General features: G+C 45.6%; 1 protein-coding gene across 7 annotated transcripts in view; it reads right to left on the reverse strand.

Moving 5' to 3' along the window:
* Atg7 (autophagy related 7) overlaps positions 1 to 27,934 on the reverse strand; it is a 222,967-nt gene that overhangs the window by 114,314 nt on the left and 80,719 nt on the right. For all 7 annotated transcript variants that reach the window (XM_085686867.2, XM_085686871.2, XM_085686866.2 and 4 more), the window contains exon 17: positions 21,839 to 21,919. In XM_085686867.2, coding sequence (XP_085542993.2) covers positions 21,839 to 21,919 — 81 coding nt within the window. The remainder of the gene's footprint in view (positions 1 to 21,838; positions 21,920 to 27,934) is intronic.

Below are 27,934 nucleotides of genomic sequence, written 5' to 3' on the forward strand. Positions count from 1 at the left end.
CACTCCCTTCTGGTTTTGCTGCTCTGCCTGTGACCCACAGACTGGAGTGGAGAAGGTATCTGGGAGCTGGGCTCTGTTCCTCCACTCTTGGGTCTTTGTATGAATGTCTGTCTTTGGTGTTCAGCTTGAGCTCCATTTTCCAGCTTTGCAGAACTAAATGGAAGAGGACCCCAGCATAATAAGAGTGGGTAACTTCAATTGCCCACTTCCAGCAATCCACAGCTCTCCCCAATAAAAAGCAGAGTGATACACAAATTGATGTCATAGATCAAGTGGATTGAACATTCCATCCATGCAGTACAGAATACACATTTTTCTCAGCAGATCACACATTAGGACACAAAACATACAACAAATGTAGGACAATTTAAATTCCTTGTATCTCTTTGATCATAATGGAATAAGACTGAAAATCAACAGCAAAAGAAACCCCAGAACACAGACGTTAGGGTCTGAGCAAAGCCTCTAAAGAAGATCAACACCCACATATGCAACAACAAGAGCACTTTATTAATTACAACATTGGGGTGGCACTTGCTGACCGCCAAAGAAAGTCACAAGCTCCTTTTAAGCGGAGTTAGGGGAATTTCAGAAAGAAGGGATTAATCTGGGGTTGAATGGTGGAGGAAATATTAGAATGGGGGCTGATTGGAGGAAGGTCCTAGTGGTTAGGGACCTTCCAGAAGCAGGATAGGGAAAGATATCTTTAGTTATCAGGAGACTGAGGGGTGCCTGCTGAGCCAGCAAAAGGGTTTTGGGGGCCTGCTGAGCCAACAGAAGAGGCCGTGGGGTGCCTGCTGAGCTAGCATAAGGCTGTGGTTTTTCTGTGGACTATCTGTTTAGCTCTGTCCCATTTTAGTGAACCAAAATAAGGCTTAGATTGACAGCCTGGTCTGTCCCCACCCCAGCTCTCTCAACAGACAGCCCCATGGAGATTAAAGCACACACTATTCAAAGATGAACAGGTTCTTGAAATCAAGGAGAAAAAGTGTGAAATCCTAAAATCAGATGATAATGAAAACACAACACACCAAAACCTATGGGACACAATGACACAAAGCAGTCCGAAGAAGGAGGTTTAGAGATCTAAAGGCCTCCTTTCTTCATTAAGAAATCAGAAAACTCTCAAATAAAAAGCTTAGTGATATGTCCCTTAGAGCCCTTAAAAAAAAAAGCCAATCCCCAAGTTAGTCTACAGGAAGAAATTTTAAAGATCAAGACAGAAAGTAATGAAATGGAAACAAACAAAATTACAAAGAATCAGTGAAACAGAGTTGATTTTTTGAAAAGATAAACAAAATTTAGCCAAAAAGCCAAGAGAATGAAGACTCAAATAAAATTAGATATGAAAAGTGAGTCAATATGGTAGATACTAATGAAATTCAGAAAATCATTTTTCTTACTTTAAAAAGATTTACTACACTGGAAAATTTGAAAGATATGCATTAGTTTCTAAATAAATATGACCTGGAAAATTAGGCCGAGATGAATAGATGAGTTAAATGGGCTGGTAATAAACAGTGAAATTGAAGCAGTAGTTGAAAGTCTCGTAACTAAAAGAAGTCTAGGCCTAGATAGATTCACTGGTGGATTTTACCAGACCCTCAAAGAAGACAAAACCAACGCTTCTCAAATAACTCCATAAAATAAGAAAGAGGGCACTACCAAGCTTGGTTTACAGAGCTAGTATAACTTGGATACCAAAATCAGATAAAGATATAACAATAGAAAGAAAATCACAGACCAATTTCACTGATGAACACAGATGAAAAAATACCCAACAAAATATTTGTGAACTAAATTCAAGAATACAGCAAAAAGATCATTCATCATGATTAAATTGACTTTATTCCAGAGATGCAGGAGTGTATGTGTGTGTATACACCTATATGTATATGTATATATATATATATATATATATATACATACATATGTAAAATTTTAGATGGATTCCAGGATAGATAACATATGATCATCTGGAAAGTTGTAGAAAAGCTTTTTGACAAAATTCTATATTCCTTCATGCTAAAAGTCCTAAGAAAATTTGAAATATTAGAGACAAATTTCAACGTAACCAAGGCCATATATGACAAACTTACAGGCAACATTATATTAAATAAGAAAAACACAAAGCATTTTTGCTAAGATCAGGAACAAGACAATGTTGTCCACTTCTTCGCTGTCCTTCAGTTTAGTACTGGAAACTGGAGTCATAATAACATAAGAGAAGGAAATAAAAAAGGTACAAAGAGAAAAGCTAAAGCATCTATAATTGCAGATGGCACGATTCTATACATTAAGACACACTGAAGACTCTATCGGAAAACTCTTACAGCTGATAAAAAAACATTCAGCAAAGCATCAAGATACAAAATTAACACACAAAAATCAGTAGCCTTTCTCTAAACCAAGGCAAACACACTAAGAAAGAAATCAGAGAAACAATTCTATTCACAATAGCCCATTTTTTTTTTACCTTGGAATAAACCTACCCAATGATGTGAACGACATCTACAATGAAAATTTAATACATCAAAGAAAGGAACCAAGGAAGACTAGAAAATGGAAAGACCTCCCAAACTCACGGATCCAAACAATCACTATTGTGAAAACAGCCACCACGCAAAAGGCAACCTACAGGTTCAGTGTAATCCCAATCAAAATCTCAGCAAATTTCTTCATAAGAAATAGAAAAACAATCTTAAAATTCATACAAAAGCACACACACAAAAATAAACAACCACAAAAAGCCCCCACACACACACAAAAAAAAGAAACTGCCAAAGTAACAATGAGTGACAGGAACAATACTGGAGGAAGCAATATACCTGATGTCGAGTTATACTACAGAGCCATAGTAATAAAAACAGCATGGTACTGGCACAAGAAAGGGACACACAGGTCAGTGGAACAGAATAGCATAGCCTGACGTAAGTCCATGCAATTAAAACCACCTGGCTTTTTGTTTTGTTTTGTTTTTTAATGTGACAGAAAAAAACCCACTGGAAAAAGCACCTGGGCACCTACTTGTTTGTAGTAGAATAAAACCAGATCCAAATCACTCACTCTGCACAAAATTCTACTATAATGGATCAAGAACCTCTTCAATATATGATCCAGAAACTCTGAAACTCTAGAGGAGTCAAGACAGGCGTAGACTTCCTGAATAGGACTCTATTAGTAGATAAAATAGCTGACAAATGGGATCTCACAGGAAAAGCTTCTGACTAGCAAGGGATGCCATCAACTGAGTGAGGAGGGAGTCTATGAAATGGGAGGGAAATCTTTAATAATTATATGTCTGACAGAGGGTTAGTATCTAGAATAGAAAAGAACTCAAGAAATTTAACATCATGGAAACAACCCAATATTTTAAAAAGGTGTTATGGACCTGATAAAAGAGTTTTAAAAGAACCTAAGGGCTACCAAACATTTTAAAATATGTTTAACATCACTAGCCATTAGAGAAATGAGAAGAAAACCTGACGTTCCACCGTACCTCATTCAGAAGGACTATTGTCAAGAAAACAAATGACGACACATGTTGGTGATAACGTGGGGTGCAAACCAGTGCAGCCACAATGGAAATCAGTGTGGGGATTCTCAAAAGAGTAAAGACAGGACTACCCAGCTATGCCACTCCTGGTATATGCCCAAACACTGCATACTCTGCTGCAGAGATTCTTGCTGATCCATGTTCACTCCTGCCCTATTCAATTGCCAGGAAGGAGAATCAGCTAGATGTCCGCCAGTGGATGGATGGAGGACTAATAAAAATGTGCAGCCTGCTTCTGCACTGGGACAGTCACTGCAGAGACTCAAAAACTGATCAAATTGATGAGAATAAGTGACCTGTGTGCTCAGTCATAATGGGACATCTACATCAACACCTCTCTGGTGCGGGAGAATTACCTGTATTCTGTCAATCATGTATTTTAATAAAACGCTGATTGACCAGGCAGGAAGTATAGGTGGGTCAACCAGACAGGAAGTAGAGGCGGGGTGAGGAGAACAGGAATATTCTGGGAAGCAGGACGCTCCCTCCGCCACTCCTGCGCAGGCCACCGAAGAGACAGGATGTAGCCCTGTGGCTAACGTAGATAAGGATAATGGGGTAACAAAAGTTGTACGAGCTAATAAGTAGCCTGACCTAATGGGCCAATCAGTTTATAATCTTATGGAGTCCTGTGTGTAATTTTCTTTGGGGCTTGCGGGCTGTGGGGTACTGGGCAGGACAGATACCCCAACAAGCTGGCCCTTCGTGCTACACCTCCCCTAAAGGCTCAGGGAACATCCTGGAAGAGGGGCTGTGTGGTGGTTTAAATGAGATGTCCCCCAAGGTTCAGAGATCTGAACACTTGGTTCCCAGATGGTGATGCTGTATGGGAGGCTTAGAAGGTACCGCCTTGCTGGAGGAACCATGTAACTAGAGGTGGGTTGGGAAATGGTACCCACACCATTTCCAGTTGCTATGCTTTGTGCTGTGGTTATGGGTCAAGGAATGAGTTCTCATCATGCAGCTTGCCTGCTGTCACACCTCCCCACCGTGATGGTGATGAACTTTAACGCTCCAGAACTCTAAGTCCAAATCAACCCTTCTTTCTAAGTTTCCCGGGTCATGTGTTTTATCACAGCGACAGAGGGATGGGAGAAGTGCTGAGAGATGCTATATTCTGGATATAGCCATATCTATTACACTATGATCTCTCTGCAACTATGGTCCCCTGCACAAGATCAAGCCAATCAACACTCCAGCATGGACGGTGGCAGAGGGGCGTGTGAGGCTCCGCCCCTGCTGAGAAGCTACAGCAACTGGATGCAGCCAACGGTGAGTTACTATGCTCTGGCGGACCTTGCCTCCACACTTAGGTGCATGCAGACAGCACTAATTGGACTCTGGGTCATGAGAAGATGGAGAGATGAAGAGGAGGAAGAAGATGGGAAGTTTTGGGGGTGTCACAGTTTTTGTCAATGTGTCACAAACATAGATAATACAAAACAGCAACTATAGCTGTCTCGATCCTCGAGAGAGGGCTCCCCAAGGAACATAAAGAAATTATCAGAAATTATCTTTCTCTCTATCCTTCCTTCTTTCCCTTCTTACTGTTTCCTCCTCCCTCTCTTCATTTAGGGTCTCAGGTATCTCAGGGTGGCACTGGACTAACTACGTAGAGTCAAGAATGACCTTGAGCTTCTGATCCCTTGCCTTCTCCTCCCGAATGCTAAGATTAAGGGTGTAAGTCACCACAACCTCTTTTGTAGTGCTAAGGACCCAACCCAAGGCTTCAAGCATCCTAGGCCAGTATTCTACCAAATGAGCCACAGCCCCAAGCCCAGAAATTACTTTCCTGTTGAAAATTCTATCATGTAAGATATATACAACTTGCTAGCAATACTGTACAAGAACTTCTAACCATGTGCCACCCAGGCAAGCCCAAGACCATACAGAAGCACTGGAAACTCAGGACAGTCAACAGAAGCTCCCACTGACTCATCCAGCTAAAGCGAGCTAATGAAAGGAGACTATTTCTACACCTCTCTACTGAGCTTTTCATGTGAAATATTTATTTACCTGAAGACTCACAGCTGGGGCCTCTTCTAGTTTGCACAGGTATACTGGATGACTTGGCCTTCGGAGCTGCTAACTGAACATTTGTATGTGTGGCAACATTTGGTCTGAGACATGACTTCATTGTTATGGGCCTGGTAGCATGATGCCTCTAGCACTGGAAGCTACCTGTGTCTACCAAAACAACATGCGCTGTTTGGGAACTGGACTTGCAGGGATGGGAGGGCAGATTTCCCAAAGAAGCCTGTTGGGACAGAGCCTCATAGCAGGAGCAGATTCTCACCGAGCCGAGGCACAAACTTGCCATTCTGAGCCTTCCAGGAGAAAGGCTGTTTCCCTTTAGTAGGGTAAACCACAGGAAGCTCCACAGACAGCCTTGGGGTGTGGGCTCCCTATTCCTGGGACTCTGCCAAACATGTCTGCACTGTGTTTTGGCCCCTAGAATGCAATGATACTTCAATTTTATTTTAAGAAATTCTCCCCAAATATCTGGCCTCTAGATTCTACCAAAATGACATCACTTAATCAATACTGCTATTAGAAGGGATGGATGAGGGCAGCTATGCCACTTCCATAAGTCAGCAAAGGCTAGAAGCACCTGTGTTACAAGTGTCCTCTTGTCGCAGAAGCTACAAGTCCCCAATCCTCCAAAGGTGTGTTTTACGCTGAAAAGGAACTAAAACAAAAGGGAACTAAGTTTGTTCTAACTGAGGGCAACGTTTAAGCTGCCTACAGTTTTCCTGAGCATGGCCTGAAATGTGACCAGCCCCTCCCCCCAAAAATCTCTATAGACAGCTGAGTGTCCTTCAAAAGACAAAGACCTCTAAAGACAGCAAACAGTTCCCCACACAGCCTGGCTGCTAACAGTGTCAAGTGGGATTCTTCTTGCTAGCACAGTGGCTAGCCTGATCACATTACTGTGAGGGTGGGAGGCACTTAAGTCTGGCTAGGTGTGCCAGACTCCCATGTCCTCTGAGCCTACAGTCCTTGATGCCTGACAGATGGGACAGCATTCTTGCTAGTCATTTCAGAGAGCACTGCAAAGACATGGAGATAGCCTCTATCAGCGCTACTGAAGGAGCCAAGGAGGGAACAGACAAAACCAGGGCAACTCTCACCCTTGTGGGCACTACCCGGCCCCCACCAGTTTACAGCTATGGCAGGAATGAGCAAGGGCCCTAGACTTCCAAGAAATAGTGGGACAGGGACAGCATAGCCATGCAACTGCCACTCTGTCTCCTGTGCCTGCTTCACAGAGACCAGAGATTCAACAGTCAGGCCACAGGTGACTGCCTCCCCCGCCAAAGCTTTCTGCTGGCTCAGCTTAAGTGTAGGCATCTGAGCAAATGCTCGGGCCTCGGGACAGCACAAACATCATCCCCACCATTCCTTTCTCAGGAGCACCAACTGTGGCTGTAGGGAGGCTAATAACCAAGCTCCTAGGTGAGCAGACTCCATGAAATGGAAAGGCACAGGCTCTCATACTCTCGGTGTTCGCATCTGCTCCCTCCACAGTTCTATTCCTTCTCGTTTCTATCCCCTTTAGAGGACCTCCAAAGATGGGAGATTTTTATACTGTAAACGACAAAATAAAAATATTTATTTAAAAAAGAGGAGAGAAAGTCACCCAATTTCTGTTCAAAGGAGACATAAAGGCACCTATCCATGCTGGGTGGTGGTAGCACACACCTTTAATCCCAGCACTCGGGAGGAACAGGTAGAAGGATCTCTCTGAGTTTGAGGCCAGTCTGATCTACAAAGTGAGTTCCAGGACAGTGAGGGCTATACAGAGAAATCCTGTCTCAAAAAACCAAAACCAAAACAGAACAAAAATAAAAAAGACACTTATTCAGTCCCATTGGGCGGTGCCAGGCACACAATTTCTTACTTCATTGTTATGATCATTGAAAAGGTATTTTAGCTCTTTTCTACCAGAGGAAGAAAAATCTCAGGAAGCCTGAGCCATGCCTCCGAAGTCATACAGGGGTCACTTGGTGTGTGCCAGAGGGGCAGCATTCATTTCACTGTCCTGGTTACAAGTCATTTGGTGGCATTTAATGGTATATTATATGATGTCCAAATTCATCTCCAGAGGATCCAGTGCAGCCCTTTACGTAAGATGTCTGTGTACCACCAATCCTTCTATAGACTTGAAGTAGCTCTAGATTACTTAAAATATTGACAAGGTCTAAATGATAATTACTGGGCGACTATAGTGCTGTATGGAAGGAGTAAGGATTGAACAAAGCCTGTGAACCTTCAGTATAGACTAACTCTTTTCCAAATAGTTCTAATCTGTGGTCAGTTGACTTCACGGAAGCAGAGCCCACAGACACAAAGGGCGTTCAAAAACCGAAGGGAACTGTGAGGTCCCTTTAGCTGATAGCCACCTATTCACATATATCTGCTGTTTTAGGTTTGCCATTCCTTTAATCCTTTAAACCTTTTCTAGAAAATTGCCCATTCTGCTTATTCATAATGAAAAGTCTCAAATTACTTGCAGAGGTGGAACGGCCTTGAGATTGACCCCAGCCTGAGCCAACAAAAGACTCTGTTTCATAACAAACTTTTTAGGTGCTGGAGATCTGGGTCAGTGGTTACAAGCACTCACTGCTCTTCCTAAGAACCCAGCCTTAGTTCCAGCTACTTGTTAACTCCAGTTCCAGCGGGGCTCATTGCCATGTTCGGGCCCCCACAGGCAATAGGCACACAACTGATGCACATACGTACAAGCTGAAACACATAGACAGACAGACAGATAGATAGATACATACACACATACACACATACATACATACATAGAGTGAGAGAGAGAGAGAACATGCATTCAAATTGTTTTTTTTCTTTGAGACAGGATCTAACTATGTAGCCCTCACCAGTATGGAACCTGCAATGTAGACTGGGTTGGTCTCATATTCGCAGAAATCCACCTGCCTCTGCCTCCAGAGTGCTGAGATTAAGGTATGTACCACCACACCTAGCTAAAAAAATTTAAATAAATAGCCCCACCCTTAAAAGCCAAGAATTCACCACTTTGGAGGTTCCTATGAGGAACACGCCATGAGCCCAGAGACACTTCCTCAAGTACTTGTCTGCAGTCTTGAGCTGGACAGCTTCTTTCAGGGGATGCCCTGCAAGGATCCCTGTGTGGCCATCCTCCTGCAGAGCTGGGCAGGGTGGCACAGGTCTCATTTTCCATGTGTCCTTCCGGTGCCTACAGGAAGGTATAAGGCACAAGGAGCTGCGGGGGGGGGGGGGGCGCTTCCGAGGCAGACAGCAGCAGTTACTGTGTAATGGGAACCCTGCCTGCTCTGCTAGCCTGAAGAGCTGTGCTTGTTTCTCTTTCTCACAGATACTACTTTACACAAGTATTCTTCTTCATTTTTTAATTTTTACACCTGATTATGTGATACTGGGAATCAAACCCAGACTGTAAATGCATGCAAGGCAAACAGTCTGCTTCTGCGCTAGATCACCAATCATTTACTTGTTTATTTGTATGTGTATGCATTGTGTGTGGGATGTGGGTGCATCTCTGTTACTGCAGACACATGTGGCGCTCAGAAGACAACCTCAGGTATTAGTCTTGTACCTTCTGCTACATGGCCAGTGGCCTTTCAAGCTTCCAGAGATTCTGTGTCTGCGTCCTATGTCCCCACAGGAGTGCTGCCTATGATCAGGGACAGTCACATTATGTCCTTGGCGTTTTTATGTGACCTCTGAGGATTCTCAGTTGGGTCCTCATGCTTGCATTCTGCAAATAATTTTTATTTTTTAAATAATTAATTTTTTTGTGTGTGTCTTTTCTACACAGGATTTCTCTGTGTAGCTCTGGTTGTCTTGGAACTCACTCTGTGGACCAGACTGGTCTCGAACTCAGAGATCTGTCTGCCTCTTCCTCCCAAGTGCTGGGATTAAAGGTGTGCGCCACCACCGCGCCAGTAGCAATTGCTTTTCACCTGGGTGCTTTCCAGCCCTCTCTTTGGCACCTCATTTATTTATTTTTTTAAAAAATTGCTCACATTATGATTTAAACTGGGCCCCTGTGTCAGCCAGATCAAATTAAGCTAATGATTAAAGTCAGCATATGGGGATAGCTGCAGTTTTACAGAGTAAAGACTAAACACTGTTTCTTAAGAGGCAGCAATGCTGTGCTCCAGATCCATGTTTGGGATGTATGAGAGCTGGACTGCAGAATGTGGCACTGCCCTCAGACTCCACTTCTATTGTCCCTTTCCTCCAAGGCCTTCCAAGAAAGAGCTGATGTAAAAAGGAAGGACCAGGAGAAGCCCAGGCATATCCCTTGCTCCTACAAATTACACCAAACCAGAATTCCACCAAAGTCCTAAAAAATACCTAGATGCCTCTGCAAGTCTACAGTTAACTGTGTAGACGCTACAGTTGTGTGGCAGAGGGATAATGGGCAAATCTGACCGCAGGGAGCAAGCCTGGCCACATCCTCCCAAATGGTGAGTGCAGAGATGGCACCTGGGCGTCGGGACACTGAGTGCTCCTCAGGCTCACACCCCACTGGACGATCACAGTTAGCATACCTGCTGCTCTAAGGGCCACATGGAGAGATTTCCCAAGTCTAGTAGGAGGAATTCAAGATGCATTGCTGCATGTGCGCTTTAACTAGTCCTCTGGTAGTCTGGGAAGGGGAACCTGGGGGCTTCTGTTCTTTATGATAAAACACAAAGATAAGAGCATTACTTAAAGCAAGGAAGGCCAGACTCTCTGGATGTGTGGCTGTCATCACCTAACATGAACAAGTCATGAGGACATTGACTTTGGGAACAGAACATCAGTCAGTTCCTTTGCCTCTCCTGGGGCAAAAACTCTACATTGCTAAACATTTTCAGAGACACCAAAGGGGGCTGCAAGACGGCTCAGCAGGTGACAGCACCTGCTGACAAGCCTGACTGACCTGAGTTCAATCCCTGGGATCCACATGGTGAAAGGAGCATCAGCTGTCGCAAGATCTCGACCTCCACTCATGTGTCCACACACAAGCCAAGCAAGCAAGCAAATGCAATGAAAAGGAGCATTCCTTGGAAAAGAAAAAAACACCAGGGTAGCGTAAAGAGAGGGCATTTCAGAACTCTGCAGGGCAGCCAGCAACGCCCTCAGAGAATTCACTGCTGGAACTGCCCTTGAATCCAATGTTAAGCCAACGTCAGTAACTCCCAAAGGCAAACTCTGGACATGATCTTCCAAGACAGGAACAGGTCACCAGTGGTGTCACTACAGCAGGTGGGAACGTAAATGCTGAGCAGAATCGTGGACAAATAAAATGCTGAAAGGCCACATCCCTACCTGCACACCAGCCAGCAAAGGGCACTGTGCTGTCACGCCTGGGGGTGCATCCCACTAGACAGACGCCCTGGGATGGCGGCCTGCCTTCTTTGATTCCCACGTTGTACTGTTCATAAATGTATCCATGAGCTATTGCTTGTTCTCACCATTCACAACACACTCGCTGTTTCTTACCATCTGCCAGGACATAGGCATCCCCTGCAGCCGATGTTCAGTTGCTGGCTAAAGACGACTGAAGGGCTGCATGCATAGGAGGTGACACCATCTAGCTTTACTGTCAGGTCCAGGGGGAAATCAGCAGAAACACACTATGCTATCATCCAAAAATATTCCATAAATTATTAGCTATTATTATGATTTTAGTGTTTTGAAATGAGGTCTCTCTCTGAAGCACACTTAGGCTGGCCTCAAACTCCTACCTCAGTCTCTTGAGTGCTGGGATAATTTGAGTAATTCATTACTTCCAGCTTCATAAAATTATTTAACTGAATTGTTTCAATAGTCAGTAAAATAAGTTCATGTAAATTATCTTCAGACATTACAAATACTCCATTTAAATAGTTATACTGGGGCTGGAGATATGGCTCAGTGACTGAGGACACTTACTGCTCTTCTAGAGACTTGTATTTTGTTCCCAGCACCTACAAGATGCATCACAACCACCTCTAACTCCAGCTCCAGGGGATCTAATGCCCTCTTCTGGCCTCTGCTGGCTCCTGCACACATATGGTGCACATGAACTCAGGCAGGTGTACACATATACATAAACATAATAAATAAGGGCTAGAGAGAAGGTTCAGCAGTTAAGAGCATCTACTGCTCTTTCAGAGGAGCTGGGTTCAATTTACAAAACCAATATGGAGGTTCATAACTGCCTATAACTCCAAATGATCTGATACCCTATTCTGGCCTCCAAGGGCTCCTGTGTGCATATTGTACATATAACCTCACACAGGAACAGGCACATGAAAATAACTAAATCTTTATACACGTACATACAAACATTATATAGCTTATACAGGCATAAACAAGTATATACTTAAAAGCTTCCCCGTCTAAGTGTATACGTCCCTCACGTCAGTGATGAGATTGAAGCTCCTACCTGGCCCTTCAGTACACTGCATCACATAAATAACAAAGGGAATGAGGAACACGAAGAGAGATTGCCAGGCTCTGGGCCCTCAAGGGGAGAACTGACCCACAGAACTCTGAGTAGTGTTAGTGTCTTCTGTGCCCCAGTTGGCTGCAGCTGGGTACAGGACACACCCAGTGGCAGATCAGTTCTTCATACAGTTTCCTGGGTTAAAGACAACGAGTCTCCAGAGAAAGCTGGTAACTTTCCAAAGCCTTAATGGTCATGGTGGGACTGGGCTGGTCCAGGACTGCCTCCCAGTTGCTCTTCCAGAACTTGGACAAGCTACTATAACAAGCCTCAGAGGGCCAGTTGTCCTATCAGGATGACGTCAGGAAACCACCTAAACACTCTGCAAAGCTACGGTGGGTGTACAAACAGGTTGACTGCGTTCGTCAATGTGAACACTGTCCATGACCCAAAAATGTAAGAGCCAAGAGATAGTTGTGGGACGGAGGCTGAGTGAACAGAGTTATTTCCAAACTAAAATAGCCTAGTGCATCAATGTCCTGAAGACAAGCAGGCCTAACAATCAGTGGAACCACTGAAAAATGTCACAGCCCTGTAGTTCTCAGTCTTCATAGGAGACAGGAGGAAGCCTGAAGGGAAAGTGTGCTCGGTGACTACAGGTGACAGGAAGCAGGATGACAACAGGGAGGGGCAAGGCCGAGTCCTCTGAAATTGTGAGGAGCATATTCTCAGTGGGCTGTGATGGGCATGAGGGCAAGCTTTCTGCAGTTTTTAAAACCCAGGGCAGCCTTGAGCTGGTGTGGGAAGTCCTTCTGTATATGTGTTGCTTTTATTGGTTAATAAAGTAGCTGCTTTCAGCCAATGACTTAACAGAATATAGCCAGGCTGGAAGAGATATATAGGGAGAAAGTAGGCAGAGTCAGGAGAAGCCATGTAGCCCCACCATAGACAGATGCCAGACGAAACTTTACTCAGTAAGCCACAGCCATGTGGTGATACACAGATTAACGAAGATGGTTAGTTTAAGATATAAGAGCTAGCTAAAAATATGCTTAAGCTATTGACCAAACAGTATTGCAAATAATATAGTTTCTGTGTGATTATTTTGAGTCAGGGTGGTTGGGAAACAAACTAGTGGCCTCCTCCAACATTGAGCCTTGATTTCTAGATCTGGACTCTGTCCTTGTATCCATCTGTGGAGAAACACTGCAGCTTGAGGCACCGCAGGGATACTTGGGGCCACCACAGTGGTCTTTGTTTTCTTTCTGGTCTGGTGTCAACACCAGTCCCAGGAGTGGGCAAAGGCCCTGGTGCCCGGCCCGGGAAACTGGATATGCGTCAGTCATTGCAATTTCCCTGGGAAACAGAAAATATTTTCCTCACTCTGTGGATGAGGAAACTGAAGCAAAGGGAGAAACATCTGAGATTTTCCGAGGTGGAGGGAGAGCCAAGAGCTGTGAGGTTAGGACTCCTAGCTGAGCCCTGCTCCCTGGCTCTGGCGGGACATCCCAGCTCCTTTTGGGAGCCCAACAGCTCTAGAGCTCGGAGAAACACGAGTTGCTAAGGATGAGATGTGGGATACCACACAACCACACATATGGATCCTATCACCCGTTCAAATAGAAAGCTTGAGGCCTTGCTGGGTAAGTAAGATAGGAAAAGAGGGACCAGGGTGGGGGTTACTCATCATTTTCCCAACAAGAGATTTATGTCCCTTTTGGAAAGGGGAAGAAAACCCTGGCTGCAGCTCCATTTTGAGTAATATTTGCCACTGAGAAGTCGTATGCAGAAACTCCTGGCAGAAGTCCTGGGGAGCTCTTCCGACTGGGTGCTAGCCAGTCCTTGTAGAGAGCTGAGAAGTGGGGAGGATGCTTGACAGAGCGCTCTAATCCTTCTACCTGAAGATCATTTCAAACTCATGGCAGGAATCAGATTATCTACACGTCACTGTGTGCATACACCTTCTCTGAAAAATCAAGGGCACAACCCACAGTTCGCAATGGCAGCTAACGACCGAGGCCCTTCTCCTTAAATATATTTTCATACTCTTCTGCAACTAAAGCAGATTGCTGGGCTGGGATGTGGTTTGGTGATGGAGTGGCTGCCAAGCAAGCCAGAAGCTCAGGCTTCCGCCTCCAGCACAGGACACACACAAAAAACTGCCGGCGAAACAAAGTCTGAGAATAGCAATATAAAGTGCAGAAGAGAATAACTCGAAGAGCGAGGAGAGAGCCAGCACTTATCTCATCTAGCTGACTCACTGGACAAAGGAAGACACGGGGGCAGGCAAAGGCAGAAGCACCTACCTTGGGGTCACTTGCAGGCGAGGGAGTGAACACAGCCAGGACCTTGGGAATCCCCCTACTGTGGCTGCTTCATGCCATAGGCTATGAAAGCCCCTAAGCTCTAGGCTGAGGTGAGAGAGTTATGGACGCAATTTTAAGACTCAAAACAAAGACGAACACACTCCACCTTGGGAAATTCTGCTCATGTAGGCAAATGGCTACTCTTGTTAAATCCCCACTGGGCACCTAACAACCTGAGTGCAGTGTTTTCCTGTTCTTGCCTGGAATTGCTCTCATTTGCTCTCTCATGAGTTGTCTATCTTTTAAAAAAGACAGAACGTCCTTTAAATCTGTCTTCTCAGCTCAGAAGTGGCTCTGGGTAGCCTCATTTACACAACAACTGGATTGTAAAGCTAAGGGGAGGCACCAGAAGGCTGAGCAGGGCACAGGGCAGCAGCAGTTTTGTCTGACAGGTCTGTGTCACTCTGTTCATCTCACTTCTTTCTCTTTTCTTTAGATTATTTCATTTTTAATTCTGTATGTGTGGGGGGGTATGTGCACATGAGCACAGGTGCCCACGGAGCCCAGAAGGGGGTGCTTGATCCCCTGGAGCTGTAGTTACCAGCTGTTGAGTGTTGGGAACAAACTCAGGTCTTTTGGAAGAGCAGCAAGTGCTTTTAACTGCTGAGCATCTCTCCGGTACTAGCACATCACATTTCTTGAGGATCATGTCTGTCCCCGCTTTGGAGACAGGGTCTCTGTGTAGCCCGAACTGTCTGAGGACTCACTATGTCTCTGACCTCAGAGAGCTTCCTGCCTCTGCCTCCAGAGCACCAGGATTAAAGCTAGCACAATGTTTCCTCTGATCATTGTGATGGTCACCTTCCAATTACTATAATACAATACTTGCGACAGTCCATTTTAAAAAGTAAGGGTTTGCTGTGGTTCATGGTTTTAGAAGATTCAATTCATGGTCAGTTGACCCACTGTTTCTGGGGATGAGGTCAGGTGGGTACACCATGAGAGGAGTCCATGGTAGAAAGATGCTTACCTCACTGCTAAAAGCAGAAAGGAAAGAAAGAAGGGTCCAATATCCCATTCAAGATACATCCCCAGTGACTTCACTTCCTCTCAAAGGCTCGTAATAGCACCACGCATTATATGCACAGGCCTCTGAGAACCTCTCAAAGGTAACTGATATCAATGGCTTGTGTCTCGGGCACACAGCATGAACTCAAACCAACTGAGTAGTGACTGCCTACTGTTGGGCTCTGAGACTCTGACCCTGTCCTCAAAGTCTAAGCTTTATTTTTCCAACTTCTAAGGTTGTGTGCACAGAACTCTCAGGCGAGAGATTGCTTGGACAGAGCTCCTAAAAGCAAGTTTCAACAGAGTGGTTTTGTTCCAACTGGTGGCTGTCACCAATACTGCCTTTCCCTCCTGCCCAAGACACTCATCCCAACACTGCAGAAGTTGCCTCACACATCATCAGCAGGGGCCACTCCACAGGCTCCCCACCAGACTGAGGGTATCATTAGCCTTGCTTAGCACCAAGTATAACCTCAACCGCTGTGTCAGGTTTTACTCTTTTGGCTTTTTTTTGGGGGAGGGGGCCGCCACCCAGCTCCCAAATAAATCACATACAAAGGCTTATTCTTAGTTATGAATGCCTGGCCTTAGCTTGGCTTGTTCCTAACAAAGCTTTTCTTCACTTATATTATCCCGACTGCCTTTTGCCTCTGGGCTGGCTTTTAATTTTCTCTATTTCAGTATACCTTTCTTTCCTTCTTACTCCATGACTGACTGGGTAGCTTGGTGGCTGGCCCCCGGTGTCTTCCTCTCCTTGTTCTCTTGCTCCTCTTTTTCCTCATTTCTCCTTCTATTTATACTCTCTGCCTGCCAGCCCTGCCTATCCTTGCTCCTGCCTTGCTATTGGCCATTCATCTCTTTATTAGGACCGTCAGGTGTTTTAGACAGGTACAGCAACACAGCTTCAGAGTTAAACAAATACAGCGTAGACAAAAGTCACACACCTGAAAATAATGCTCCCCAACACTCAACAGTACGTTTCTGGGCACATCTACATCTGTGCAGGACGCAGGCCTCAGATGGTATGAAAGACAAACTTGAGGCCTGCTTCTTCCCAGGAGGTATTTCTGTCATGGCACAGGTGCTGTGGGGGACAGAACCATGCAGTAAGAGCAAGCTTACTTCTGCACGCTGCCCCTCAGGTAAGCAAGCCCAGGAATTCTGCCCCCTCAGAAACAGCCCTGCACCTCACTCTGCAATTCTCAGAACCCAGACCAACTTCTGAGTTCCAGAAACAAAGCAACTGCTATGGAAATACTAGAAATGTCCTTAAGGAAAAATAACTTTCTTCTCTTGTGGAAGAGACTAACAAAGTTCTAGAGTGATGGAGGTCCCTACATCCTATCTAGTCAATGTCACAGAACTGCTTTAGGGTGAGAGCATGCCATTCTAGGAAGCAGACAAGAAAAAGATAAGGATTGAGCTCTACTGACTATATTCATTTTCCTTTGGAATGTGTTTAGTGTGCACACGTGTGTGTGTCTGTGTGTGTGTGTGCGCACGCGTGCACACGCATGCATATGTGTATGTGCACGCATGCATATGTGTGTGTGTGTATGTGTACATATGGATCTTGGGTCTTGGGTACACATAGTGTGGCTAGAGGTCAACACTGAGTTATCTTCCTCTATCACACTCCACCTTTGGGACAGGATCTTTCATTGGAAGCTGTCCTTGCCCTGCTCTCCCTTGGCACTGTGGTCCCAGATGCATGTCTCCACACTTGGTCTTTGTGTGGATGCTGGAGATCCCAACTCAGGCCTCCATGCTTGCACAGCGAACAATGATTTTTATTTATTTACTTATTTAACTGATTGAGTCATCTCCCCAGCACCACTTTCTGAAGTAGCAGGGGCTAGCAGTTTTGCAACTTCTGTGTATTCCAGATGAGAGCAGGTAAGTCTATTTTCTCAGGATGAGGGGAACCAGGTTTCTCCCTGTTGGAAAAGGGAACTACTCACAGAAAGAAGAAATTAACACCACCGATGGAGATAAAACATGTCATGTGCCTCCAGACATAGGCCACATTACTTCCTTGGTATACCTGTTAAATTTATAACCTGAATCTCCTCAGAGACAAACATTACACAGATCCACACTAAGGGAGATTCTACAAATATAATGGACAACGCCACAACAGGGCACAGCCAGGGAAAGGAGAGAGCACAGGCCTCTAGGCTGAGGGAGGTCAAAAGATCGGTACAACTACACAAAGGTCGGGTCTGAGCCTGAAGTGGGTCTTCATCCGGGAGAAGGGGAAGGTGGAAAATCCATTAAGAATATTACAGCACAGATGATGACATCTGAAATCCAGCCTGTGGCTCAGGTTCAGGGGCTGCTAACACTCAACAATATCCATCTCCTGTGTGCTATGTAGTGAGAGAGGGTCTTTGTTCTTAGAGAATTCACAGGGAGATGTTTGGTTGAGAAGGAACCTGTTGACTCTGGAAAATTCGAGAAAGAAACCAGAAGGGGCAGAGCTGAGGAAGAGGGGTAGCAGAGGGGAGGACGGTGGAAACCACGGAAACTCTGGTAAAGGGCACACAGGAGCTTACTCCGCAGTTTTCTGTAAGTTTGTATGTTCTTTCTTTTTAAAAGATTTATTTACTTTACTTTATGCATATGAGTACTTTGCTTGAATGCATGTATACCATGTCTCGTGTCTGAAGAAGCCAGAAGAGAGAGTTGGATCCTCTGGAACTGGACTTAGGGATGGTTATGAGCCACATGTGGGTGCTGGGAATTGAACACAGGTCCTTGCAAGCGCAGTCACCATTCTTAACTGCTGAGCCATCTCTCCTGTCCCATTCTCTGTGAGTATGAAGGTGTATCAGAAGGACTAGCGATGCTCAGTGGTTAAAAAGCTGATCTGATCTCACAGTGATCAGTTTCCAGCACACATCAGGCTGCTCACAAGAGCCTGTAACTGCAGTTCCAGGGATCTGATACTCCCGGCAGGCTCTCCATTCTGCCACTGCCACACATATAATTAAAATAATAAATGTTTTAAAAATTGTACCAAAATGCAGAGTTACTGAAAAAAGTTAGTTCTAATTGGAAATAAAAGCGAGAAAGAAATGAAGAGAAAGGCTGCTGCTAATAAATTGCCTCAATGCATCCTAGGACAGCTTTTCAGGATTCCTGGTTCACAATCAAACTTGTTGGCCTGACAGAAGTTCACCAACATTCTAGAACTGAAAAGCAGTTTGAACACATGTGAAAAAGGCCTCAAAGTCCTGGTGGTAGATGCCACCACTTCAGGAAGTTCTGCGAGATGATGAAACAAAGCAAATGAAAACAAGGAGACAACCCTCGGCACCCACACCTCCCTGCAAACGTGTGAGCGGAAGAGCGCACCCTGCTGTCCCAGGCTGAGAGGGACAAGGACGTTACCAGCCTAGACACAGAAGCGAGGCCCATGTCCTTCTTTGACTCTGGCAGCACAATGACATCTACACTGTCAGTATCGCTGTCTAGTAACAGGAAGTTCCTACCCCACAGACTGTATCCTGCGTCCCCAAATACCTTACTGTATTTGAAGCTAAGTCAAGACAAGAATAGAGGAAGACTTTCTTCTTGGGGAAAGCATCCAAGGAAAACATCACCTCACGGGAGCAAGAGGCAGAGGCTCAATCCTCAGTGGGACACCCTTCTATACACCACCACTACCACTACCACCACAGCTGGGGAAGACCACAGGGAAGGGGGCAGAGAGGACGTGAGAGCTGGAGGATGACGAGAGCCATGGCAAGTGAAGTTCTGGACTGCCATGGTGATCACATTCATGAAGGCACAGAGGCTATGGTTACCTGCATGAGTCCTGGGTAAGCCAAATCTAGTCAAAATTCCAGCACAGATGGGCGAGCTGTGCTCCAGCCCCCCCCCCCATTCCTTACTGGGGAGCTACTAGTGTTTGGTAGCAGCTGAGGGAGGAAGGATCATTCTTTTTGGAATGTGTGGCCACCAATAGTTTCCCTAGCTCCAGAGGATGGCTCCACAGCCATGCACATGTGGAGAGTGCTAATGGAACTGAGTAGGTTATTAAGTGTTGGGGATAAAGTCGGGCGGGGGTTGTTTTGAGGGGCCTTAAAGGGGGAGAAATAGAGGTAGGTAGGATCATGTGTCATTGTATGTGTGTATGAAATTATCGAGAATGAAGAAAAAACTGACTTCGCAAATATCAAAGGAGAAACTTCTAGAACTCATTTTCAGTTCCAAAGAGTTTTGATTCAAACAGCAGCAATTCAGACATGACTCAGTATAAAAAACATCATGCTGAGTAAGCGCTAAGAAAACATTCTCATACGGCAACAAGGCGTAATTGGAATTGTCATTTTGAAGTATCAACGCTTGGTCTGCAGATGATGGCGAATGACAGGGAAGGGGGCCAAGAAAGTAAACGAGGGGCTTCTCCTGGAAGGAGGTGCAACCTTCTCGGCACAAAGGAAATCCAACACCCAGACCACATGAAAAGTGATCGCCATGGGAACGGTGCAGCTGTGAAAATCCACGTCAGTTTGTATTAACTGGCCTGGCAAGTTTGTGTAATGCAGGACTCGCTGAACAGCCACCGACAGGAAATAACTCTGGTAACAAAGACACCATACCTGTGTTTAATCTGATGCTTACAAGGAGGGAGGACGTAAAACAAAAAAGCTATTCTCTCAAGAATAAGGAGAGGCAGGCAGTCTGAGGTATGTTTGGGGCTCTTTATAGACAGTATCTTATGGGGCAGTTTAATTAGAAACAGAGCAAGAAAGCAGGAGCTCACATTTCTTTCTAGAACCCATTATCTTGGTCTCATTGATGAGCTAGACCTGCAGAAAGCCACAGGAAGCTCCTGGCACCAAAGAGTTTCAGTTTGAAAATAATCTTGCCAAGTTATTTGGAGACCAATTAGTTCAGTTGTACAAAGAAAAGACCGACAGACAGACAGAGACAAAGTCGTTTCCATTAAGGAGTATACAACCCTGAAACCCACGTCTCTGCAGATAGATGTGCACATGGCCACCCTCAGGGTCCCGCCAAAGAGGACACAGGATACTTTGAGACACAACAAGAGGAATGAGCTTAGAGGCCATTTACCCACAAATTCTAAGTTTTAAATCTCAACCGGACACTCGAGACGCCCAACAATAAAGCAGGCTTAGTTTACACTCAGAACAGAAAGGAAAACAAACCACTCTCCACTTGGGACTGCCTAGATTTAACCAAATTCATCACTGTGGTTTATCGATCCCAAATTCCTGTTAGACCAACGGGTCAGGGCTTGGCTTCTCAGAAGACTTAGCTGCGTGAAGTTTTCAACAGAAGCTTTTCAATTCTAAGTAGACTTTTCCTAGAACTCAATTTCCTCAGTACTGCCCATGTAGGAGGCACAGCTGGGAAATCCCAGATATTTAACTGAGAAATGTCAGCTTGGGATGAGTAACCCCCAAAAGCTATTCTACATAGCACCCCGAGTAGGAGTCCAAAAGGACCAGGCTTAAGGCAGAAGTTCTCAACCTGTGAGTCATGACTTTGGGGTCTAGACGACCCTTTCACAGAGGTCACATATCAGATATCCTGCATATCAGATATTTACATTATGATTCCTAACAGTAGCAGAATGACAGTTATGAAGTAGCAACAAAAATAATCTTATGGTTGGGGTCACCACAGCATGAGGAACTGTGTTAAAAGAACAGCATTAGGAAGGCCGAGAACCACTGACTTAAAGAGACATTCAAAAGGGAATCAGCTGTCACGTACAGTACACATGCGAGAATAACTCAGAGCCTATTAAAAACTGAGATACCATGTAGTTTTAAGATGCATCAGCCGGTTCCCATTACGATGGACAACAGCCCTGCTCTATTTTTAGAGCTGCTGGAAAGATCAAAGAGGAAGGGGCCGGTTCCAGCCTCCCGATCCAGGCTCCTCATCTCTGCATGCTTTTCCTTTGTCATTAGGAACATCTCCAAAACACTCACAGCCAGGACTGCCCGAAATCCCCCACTTTCCGGGAGAAGCTTAAAATCTGCTCTGCTCAGGAGGCTCAAGGAAGGGAACCCTCAGGAGAGGAACAGAACTTCAGGAGAGGGTCGCATTCAAGTTGGAAGTACTGCGGAGCAGGCACCAACCCAGCATCCAGGCTCTCTGCATTCTAGAACCCGAGGTTTCCAAGGCTGGCGTCTTGGAAGATGAATGCAGATCAACAACAGCAGGACCAAATCCCCCAGGCTCCCCTTCTACAGCAGGACCAAGTCCTCCAGACTTCCCTTCTACAGTAGGACCAACTCTTCCAGGCTCCCCTTCTACACACACACACACACGCACACACACACACACACACACTCTCTCACACACACACACACAGAGGCACGTACGCACACACCAAACAAACAATCAAGACAAAAAACAAAACAAGACAAAAAACACTCCACTAGCCTTGGTGGGTAAGGTTGAGGTCAATTGCTCAGAGGCAAAATGACTTACTTTGGGTGAACAGGCCGTACATTTGTCAAATGCCAAGCTGACAGGAAGGACATTATCGAACCGTGACAGAAATCCCCGGATCTAAAAACAAACAGAACAGAACAATTACGCATTAGGCAAGGGATGAAGACATCTATAAAGATGCATGCCTAGTGGGTGACAAGGAGGAGGAAATGGCTATTAGGGGTCCCGACACAGGCAACTCTCTGAATGTAAGTACCCCCACCCCTTGTACATAATAGGTTTGGGGAAGAAATAACTTGGGTTCCTTATTCCCAGGATATACATGATTTTTAAATATTAGAGACTTAAAATCAAATTTACTTAAAAACATAAAGAACAATGTGGGAGATCTAAGCATGTCTCGGGGCTGTGGTGTATCTTAGTTGGTAGAATCCTTGGCCAGCATGCACGAGGCCTTGGGTTCCATTACCAGTATGGTACAAAACTAGACTGGGTGGTGCACACCTAAGAACCTAGCACAGAGGAGGTAAATCATCCTTGGCTACAATACATAACAGTCTAAGGCCAGCCTGGGCTGTATGAGGCCCTGTCCCAAAACCAAAATGAACATAAAAATACTGTTTAAAGAAGTGTCTGAGAGTTAGGGTGCAGCTGAGTGGCAGGTTGCTCGCCTGGTATGCAAGGGGCCAGGGTTCCAGGCTAGCCTTACAGAACAGAACAAAGTCAGGTCATCTAGGTTGCTCTGACTCGCTCCTCCCACAGAAGCACAGAAGACTGGGGTAAGCGAGCATTTCCACAGCTCTACGCTGGCTTCTTGAGGGTGGACAGCTTGGTGATAACGGAAGGCAGAGACTGTCCTAAAGGAAGGCCCAGTGATTAGCTGCTGAAAGCAGACCCCACAGAAATAAAAGTGCTTCCCATTGCTGGGGAAACAGCACCACCTTGAGCAGAAACATCTGATTGCAAGCAGTAAATCCACTTTGAGAGCAGCTTGTGGGTCCGTTGTATGTACCAGGGAGTGAAGTAAAAGTCATAAGGGTAAAGCCTAGAGCATTTCCATGGACGCCAGCAGCTGCAGTAAGCAAGACAACACAAATGTTGAAAGTTCGCTTGATGCCAAAATTTCCTGCTTTAAGTTGATGAAACTTAGGCTAGAAGGTGAAAAAGCCCGGCAAAGCAAGCAGGAGGCAGCAGGGCTACGTTCCCGCTGCTGCCACAGATACCACGGCCAAAGGTGAGAGTATCCCAGTTTTCTAGTGTTGTGAGAAACACCATGTCCAAACCTGGAGGCAGGAGCTGATGCAGAGGCCATGGAGGAGTGTTGTTGACTGGCTTGCGACTCATGGCTTGCTCAGCCTCTTTCTTATAGAAAGAACCCAGGCCCACCAGTCCATGGATGACATCACAAAGAACTGGACTCTCTCTCGTCAATCACTAATTAAAATTCCCAGCTGGGCAGTGGTGATGCACTTGGGAGGCAGAAGCCAACAGAGTTCCAGGATAGCCGGAGCTACACAGAGATACCCTGTCTCAAAAAATTAAAAACATAAAATAAAAAAGAAAAGAAAATGCCCTATAGGCTTGCCTGATCTTATAAAGGTATTTTTATCGCTGTTTTTTGTTTTGTTTTGTTTTTCAAGATAGGGTTTTTCTGTAGCTTTGGAGCCTGTCTTGGCACTCACTCTGTAGACCAGGCTGGCCTTGAACTCAGAGAGATCTGCCTGCTTCTGCCTGAAGGTATTTTTAAAATGAAGGTTCCCTCCTCTCTGCTGACTCTAGCTTGTGTCAAGTTGATGTAAACTGTCCAGCACAAGCATTAAGTCAGAACTGACTGGCTCCTTGGGAACCTTTGAAAATGTGACTTTCAGCCTCCTGTCTCTGAGGTTTAAAATGGTGGCCATTTTACAAACTAGAACAAAAAGCAAGTTCGGGGTGGTGGTGGTGGGGAGGCAGCTAACCAGGAACCAGAAGTCACCAACCGAAGAAAACTGCAGCGGTAAGTCACAAAGGACAATGTTGAGATCCTTATGAGCACTGCGAGTTCCAGGTTTAAACACACACTCGGGGGCTAGCGAGATGCTCAACAGGTGCCAGCGCTGATGACCTGAGTGAGATCCCTGGAAACCACGTGCTAAAAGGAGAGAACTGACTCCTACAAGCTTGCCTCTGATCACCACCTGTGTGCGTTGGCTCACACACTCACACCCATGTACATGTACACAAATAAATAGAATAAAAAGATAAGGTGAATGTATGCTCACATTGTGCCTTGCACACACCTAAGTTATTTTCGTACTGAGTTCTTTTAAAGCAATCAGATTCAACACAATTTCCATTAAAACACTGTTGAAAGTGGCCTACAAGTTTGTGTCTCCGCTCTGTGGTGTCTCACGGAGCTCCTGTTGTCATTTCTGTCTGTGGAATGTTTTCTGCTAAACTTATGTGGTGGGAGTAGAGCTGGAGGGAATGGATAGAGTAGACCTAGTAATGAGGCTGAAAAGGAAAGCAGGAAAGGAGGAAGGAGAGAGAGAGGGAGAAAGCAGGAGAGGGAGAAGGAGGAAGAGAGAGGGAGAGCGAGCGAGCACACAAAGGCCAGCAGCAACACAGCCTTCGTTAGGGTTTCTATCGCAGTGATGAAACACCATGACTAAAAAGCAAGTTGGGAAGGGAAGGGTTTATTTGGCTTACACTTCTATATCTGTTCATCATCAAAGGGAGTCAGGACAGAAACTCAAACAGGGCAGGATCCTGGAAAAAGAAGCTGATGCAGAAGCCATGGAGGAATGCTGTGTACCGACTTGCTCCTCATAGCTTAATTAGCCTGCTTTCTAATAGAACCCAGAACCACCAGCCCAGGGATGACCCCACCCACAATGAGCTGGGCCCTCCCTTATTAATAACTAATTAAGAAAATGCTTTACATCCAGATCTTATGGAAGCATTTTCTCAATTAGGGTTCCCTACTTCCAGATAACTCTAGTTTGCGCAGCAAGGTGACATAAGACCGGCTAGCACACAGGTCACAGGCGTCTCACCAGGCTTCAAGCCGTCTCGGCAGCCTCACCAGGTATCTTTACTCATGGTATGAAAAGCCCTTCTTTCGCATGGACAAATTCAGTCTTGCTACAGATGTTTGTGTTTATTTTGAGACAGGAATTGACTCTGTAGCCCAGGCTGGCCTGAGCAATCCTTCTGTCAGTGCTGGAATGACAGGGTAAGCCTCTCACCCAGCTGCAGAGCTACTTGTTGGAAAACCCTTTTTCCACATGCCATTGGCCACAGAAGAGTCCAAGGCTATGAACAAATGCCTCAGGAGATAACTAGGCTATAGACCGCGAAGACCTGGGAGCCCAGAAATGAGCTCTTGTGTGTGTGGCCAACTATATTCCCTCAACCTGACAGGAAATGCATAAAACTTAGAGAGCCGAGGCTGCTGTCAATAGTTCAGTGCCATCCTTAGACATGCATAATTCCCAGAGTGACCCACAGTCCAGGTTATGCAGAAGTCCTAAAGGATGTGTCCAGATCAGGCTCCAACTCAAAGAAAGTAAAGATCTACCCCATACTGAAATTCTTTCTACATATTTAGAGCCAAATTGTAGTAAAAAGGAGCAGGCTGCGTTCCTGCCTGGATTCCGGTTAGCTTACCCCTGAAATAATTACACGGAAACTGTATTCTTTTAAAAACTGCCTGGCCCATTACCTCCAGCCTCTTACTGGCTAACTCTCACATATTGATTCAACCCATTTCTAATAATCTGTATAGCACCACGAGGTCGTGGCTTACTGGGAAAGATTCAGCATGTCTGACCCGGCAGCTTCATGGAGGGCAGGCAGCTCTCTGCCTCTGCCTCACTTCCCTTCTTCCCAGCATTCTGTTCTGTCTACTCTGCCTATCTAAGCTGCTGTCCTATCGAAGGCCAAGGCAGTCTCTTTATTAATCAATGAAAGTAACACATAGAAAGACCCACCTACATCACCAAATAAATATTTAAATTAAGACTTCAAAGTGATGACAAAGATTCTATTCTCTGCCCTTTTCTGTCTTTAAGACTTATTGTGAGTGTGTGAGTGTGTGTGTGTGTGTGTGTGTGTGTGAGAGAGAGAGAGAGAGAGAGAGAGAGAGAGCAGTGCCATGGAGAGAAGTTACTAGGATGCCCTGGAGCTGGTGGTTGTGAGATTTCAGACTTGGAATCTGGGCACGAAAACTGGGTCCTCTGCAACAAGGGCATGCGCTCTTAGCCACTGAGCCATCTTTCTAGCCGCCATGCTCCCTTTTCATGGATGAAAGCATGAAGGAGACATGGAAGCAGCTCATACAGAAATCAAGTCAGTGCCAGGGGCTGGGGAGGGACAGGAAAGGACACCAGTCCAAAGGAACTGCTGGGGCGACAGACGCACCAAGCCTCCTCTGTGGTGAGATGCAGTGCAGGTGCTTGCCAACACTTACTGAAGGGCACAACTGTTGACTATGAATTATGCCTTGGAAAGGTTGATTTAGAAATAGCTTATAAATTTGGGATTTTTAACAAGTTCATAATGAAGACTCCCTGAAGCCCCTACTCCTCAAATAATCACCAGTGTATCTTTCTAGGGGGAAATGGTTTTCATTTATTTATTTCTGGTTCCTGATGCTAATCCCAGGATCCTGTTATTGCTAATTCTACCAGAGTTATGTGCCCTCCTGCTCGGAAGAATAGATATGCCTAAGCTAACCCCAAATATGTGTTTCTTTGCCGCTACCTACAATGTGGCATGACCTTGGAGGAAAGCTATGTATGCTTTCTTGGCTCCTGGTCACTGTCAGACCCCAAACAGGTGAAGCTGGTAAGGTGAAATCTAAGCTGTCAAGCAGCCCTGGGTTATCCCTGGGCTTGGCAGACAAGGGACACTGCCCTGGGTGGCAGATGGGAGACAGCAGACAGGAAGCACGCGCCATGAGTACAGGGCTGTTAAAGGGGTGTTGGCGGTCTCAGCACTCTGCCTGTGCAGTGGGCCATACTTCACCAGGCATACAAGGACCTTCAGGAAACACACCAAGCAACAGCAAACGTCAGAGGTTAGTTCAAGGAGTGGGCCTGGCTAAGTGCCACCATAAAGTCTTTCTTCCTAGCTCAGGGTGGTGCATCTACAATGACCACAACCTTGGAAATTTCCAGTGGTGGCTCTGGGCTGTGCTGGTGAAGGTTTATTCTGGAAGGGCTCGGACTGATGGCAGAGCAGGGATGGGCACCTCAACTAGGTGGTTGTAATTTTAGCTAAATGACTCCAGTTTTACACCAGGGCCCTACTACCTCTGGTCTGTTCTCCACGCAGCAGACAAGGCGTTCCTCATCATGCCAAGTGAGGATGCAGGGCATTCACACGCACAGGCACCGTGCCAGGTCTCCGAGTGGAGTGCTTTCACCTGGCCTGTGGCAGCTCATTTTGGCGTCACTGCCATCCTGTTACCTTCCACCACTTTCCAGATGAGATAACCAAGACTCGGAGAAATGGCACAGCCTTACAAGTACTACAGATTAAAGCCAGGAATCTCATTTCTGGTTTATTTTGGCTCTAAAATCCTGGTGGAGAAGCTGAAATGCACATAGGGAAGGAGGGAGGGGAGGGGAGGGAGGGAGAGAAGGAGGAATTCAAACACACTGTGAAAGGAAAATGCAGATAGTAACACCTCTCAGGTGAATTCAATTATCTTCAGTCACTTTTGCCCAGTTGGATACAAAATAAATAGATCAGGGTAGGAGGGGGCCTTCCTCTCTGAACCACTGTCCTGGCCATATTTCCACCAGTGCTCAGTAAAACTAACTTTGGTGCCAAGCCCACTTATGGGACTCTAAAATCAACTGCCCAGGAACAAATGGCTACCCCAAAGGTGCTCAGACGCCCCCTCGGGAGCCCCACTGCTCGGGTGTTGCAGCAGCTCCCTTCAAGCTTGGCAAGATCTCTAGAGCCTGGAGTTTGCACGCATAAAAACGTGCTCCAAACTCCAGGTCGATCCTGGATGCTGGACGAGTCTTAATCTCATTCCGTGCCAAGATGGAGTTTAGCAGCAGTGAGCCCGGGACACACTGCAGAGGTCTTTGTTTCAGATAACAGCTTCCGTTCCCATCCCTTGCTGCCTCTCATTATTAA

This window comes from Myodes glareolus, chromosome 3 (genome assembly GCF_982192425.1).
Source record: "Myodes glareolus chromosome 3, mMyoGla1.1, whole genome shotgun sequence".
Classification (NCBI taxonomy): Eukaryota; Metazoa; Chordata; class Mammalia; order Rodentia; family Cricetidae; genus Myodes; species Myodes glareolus.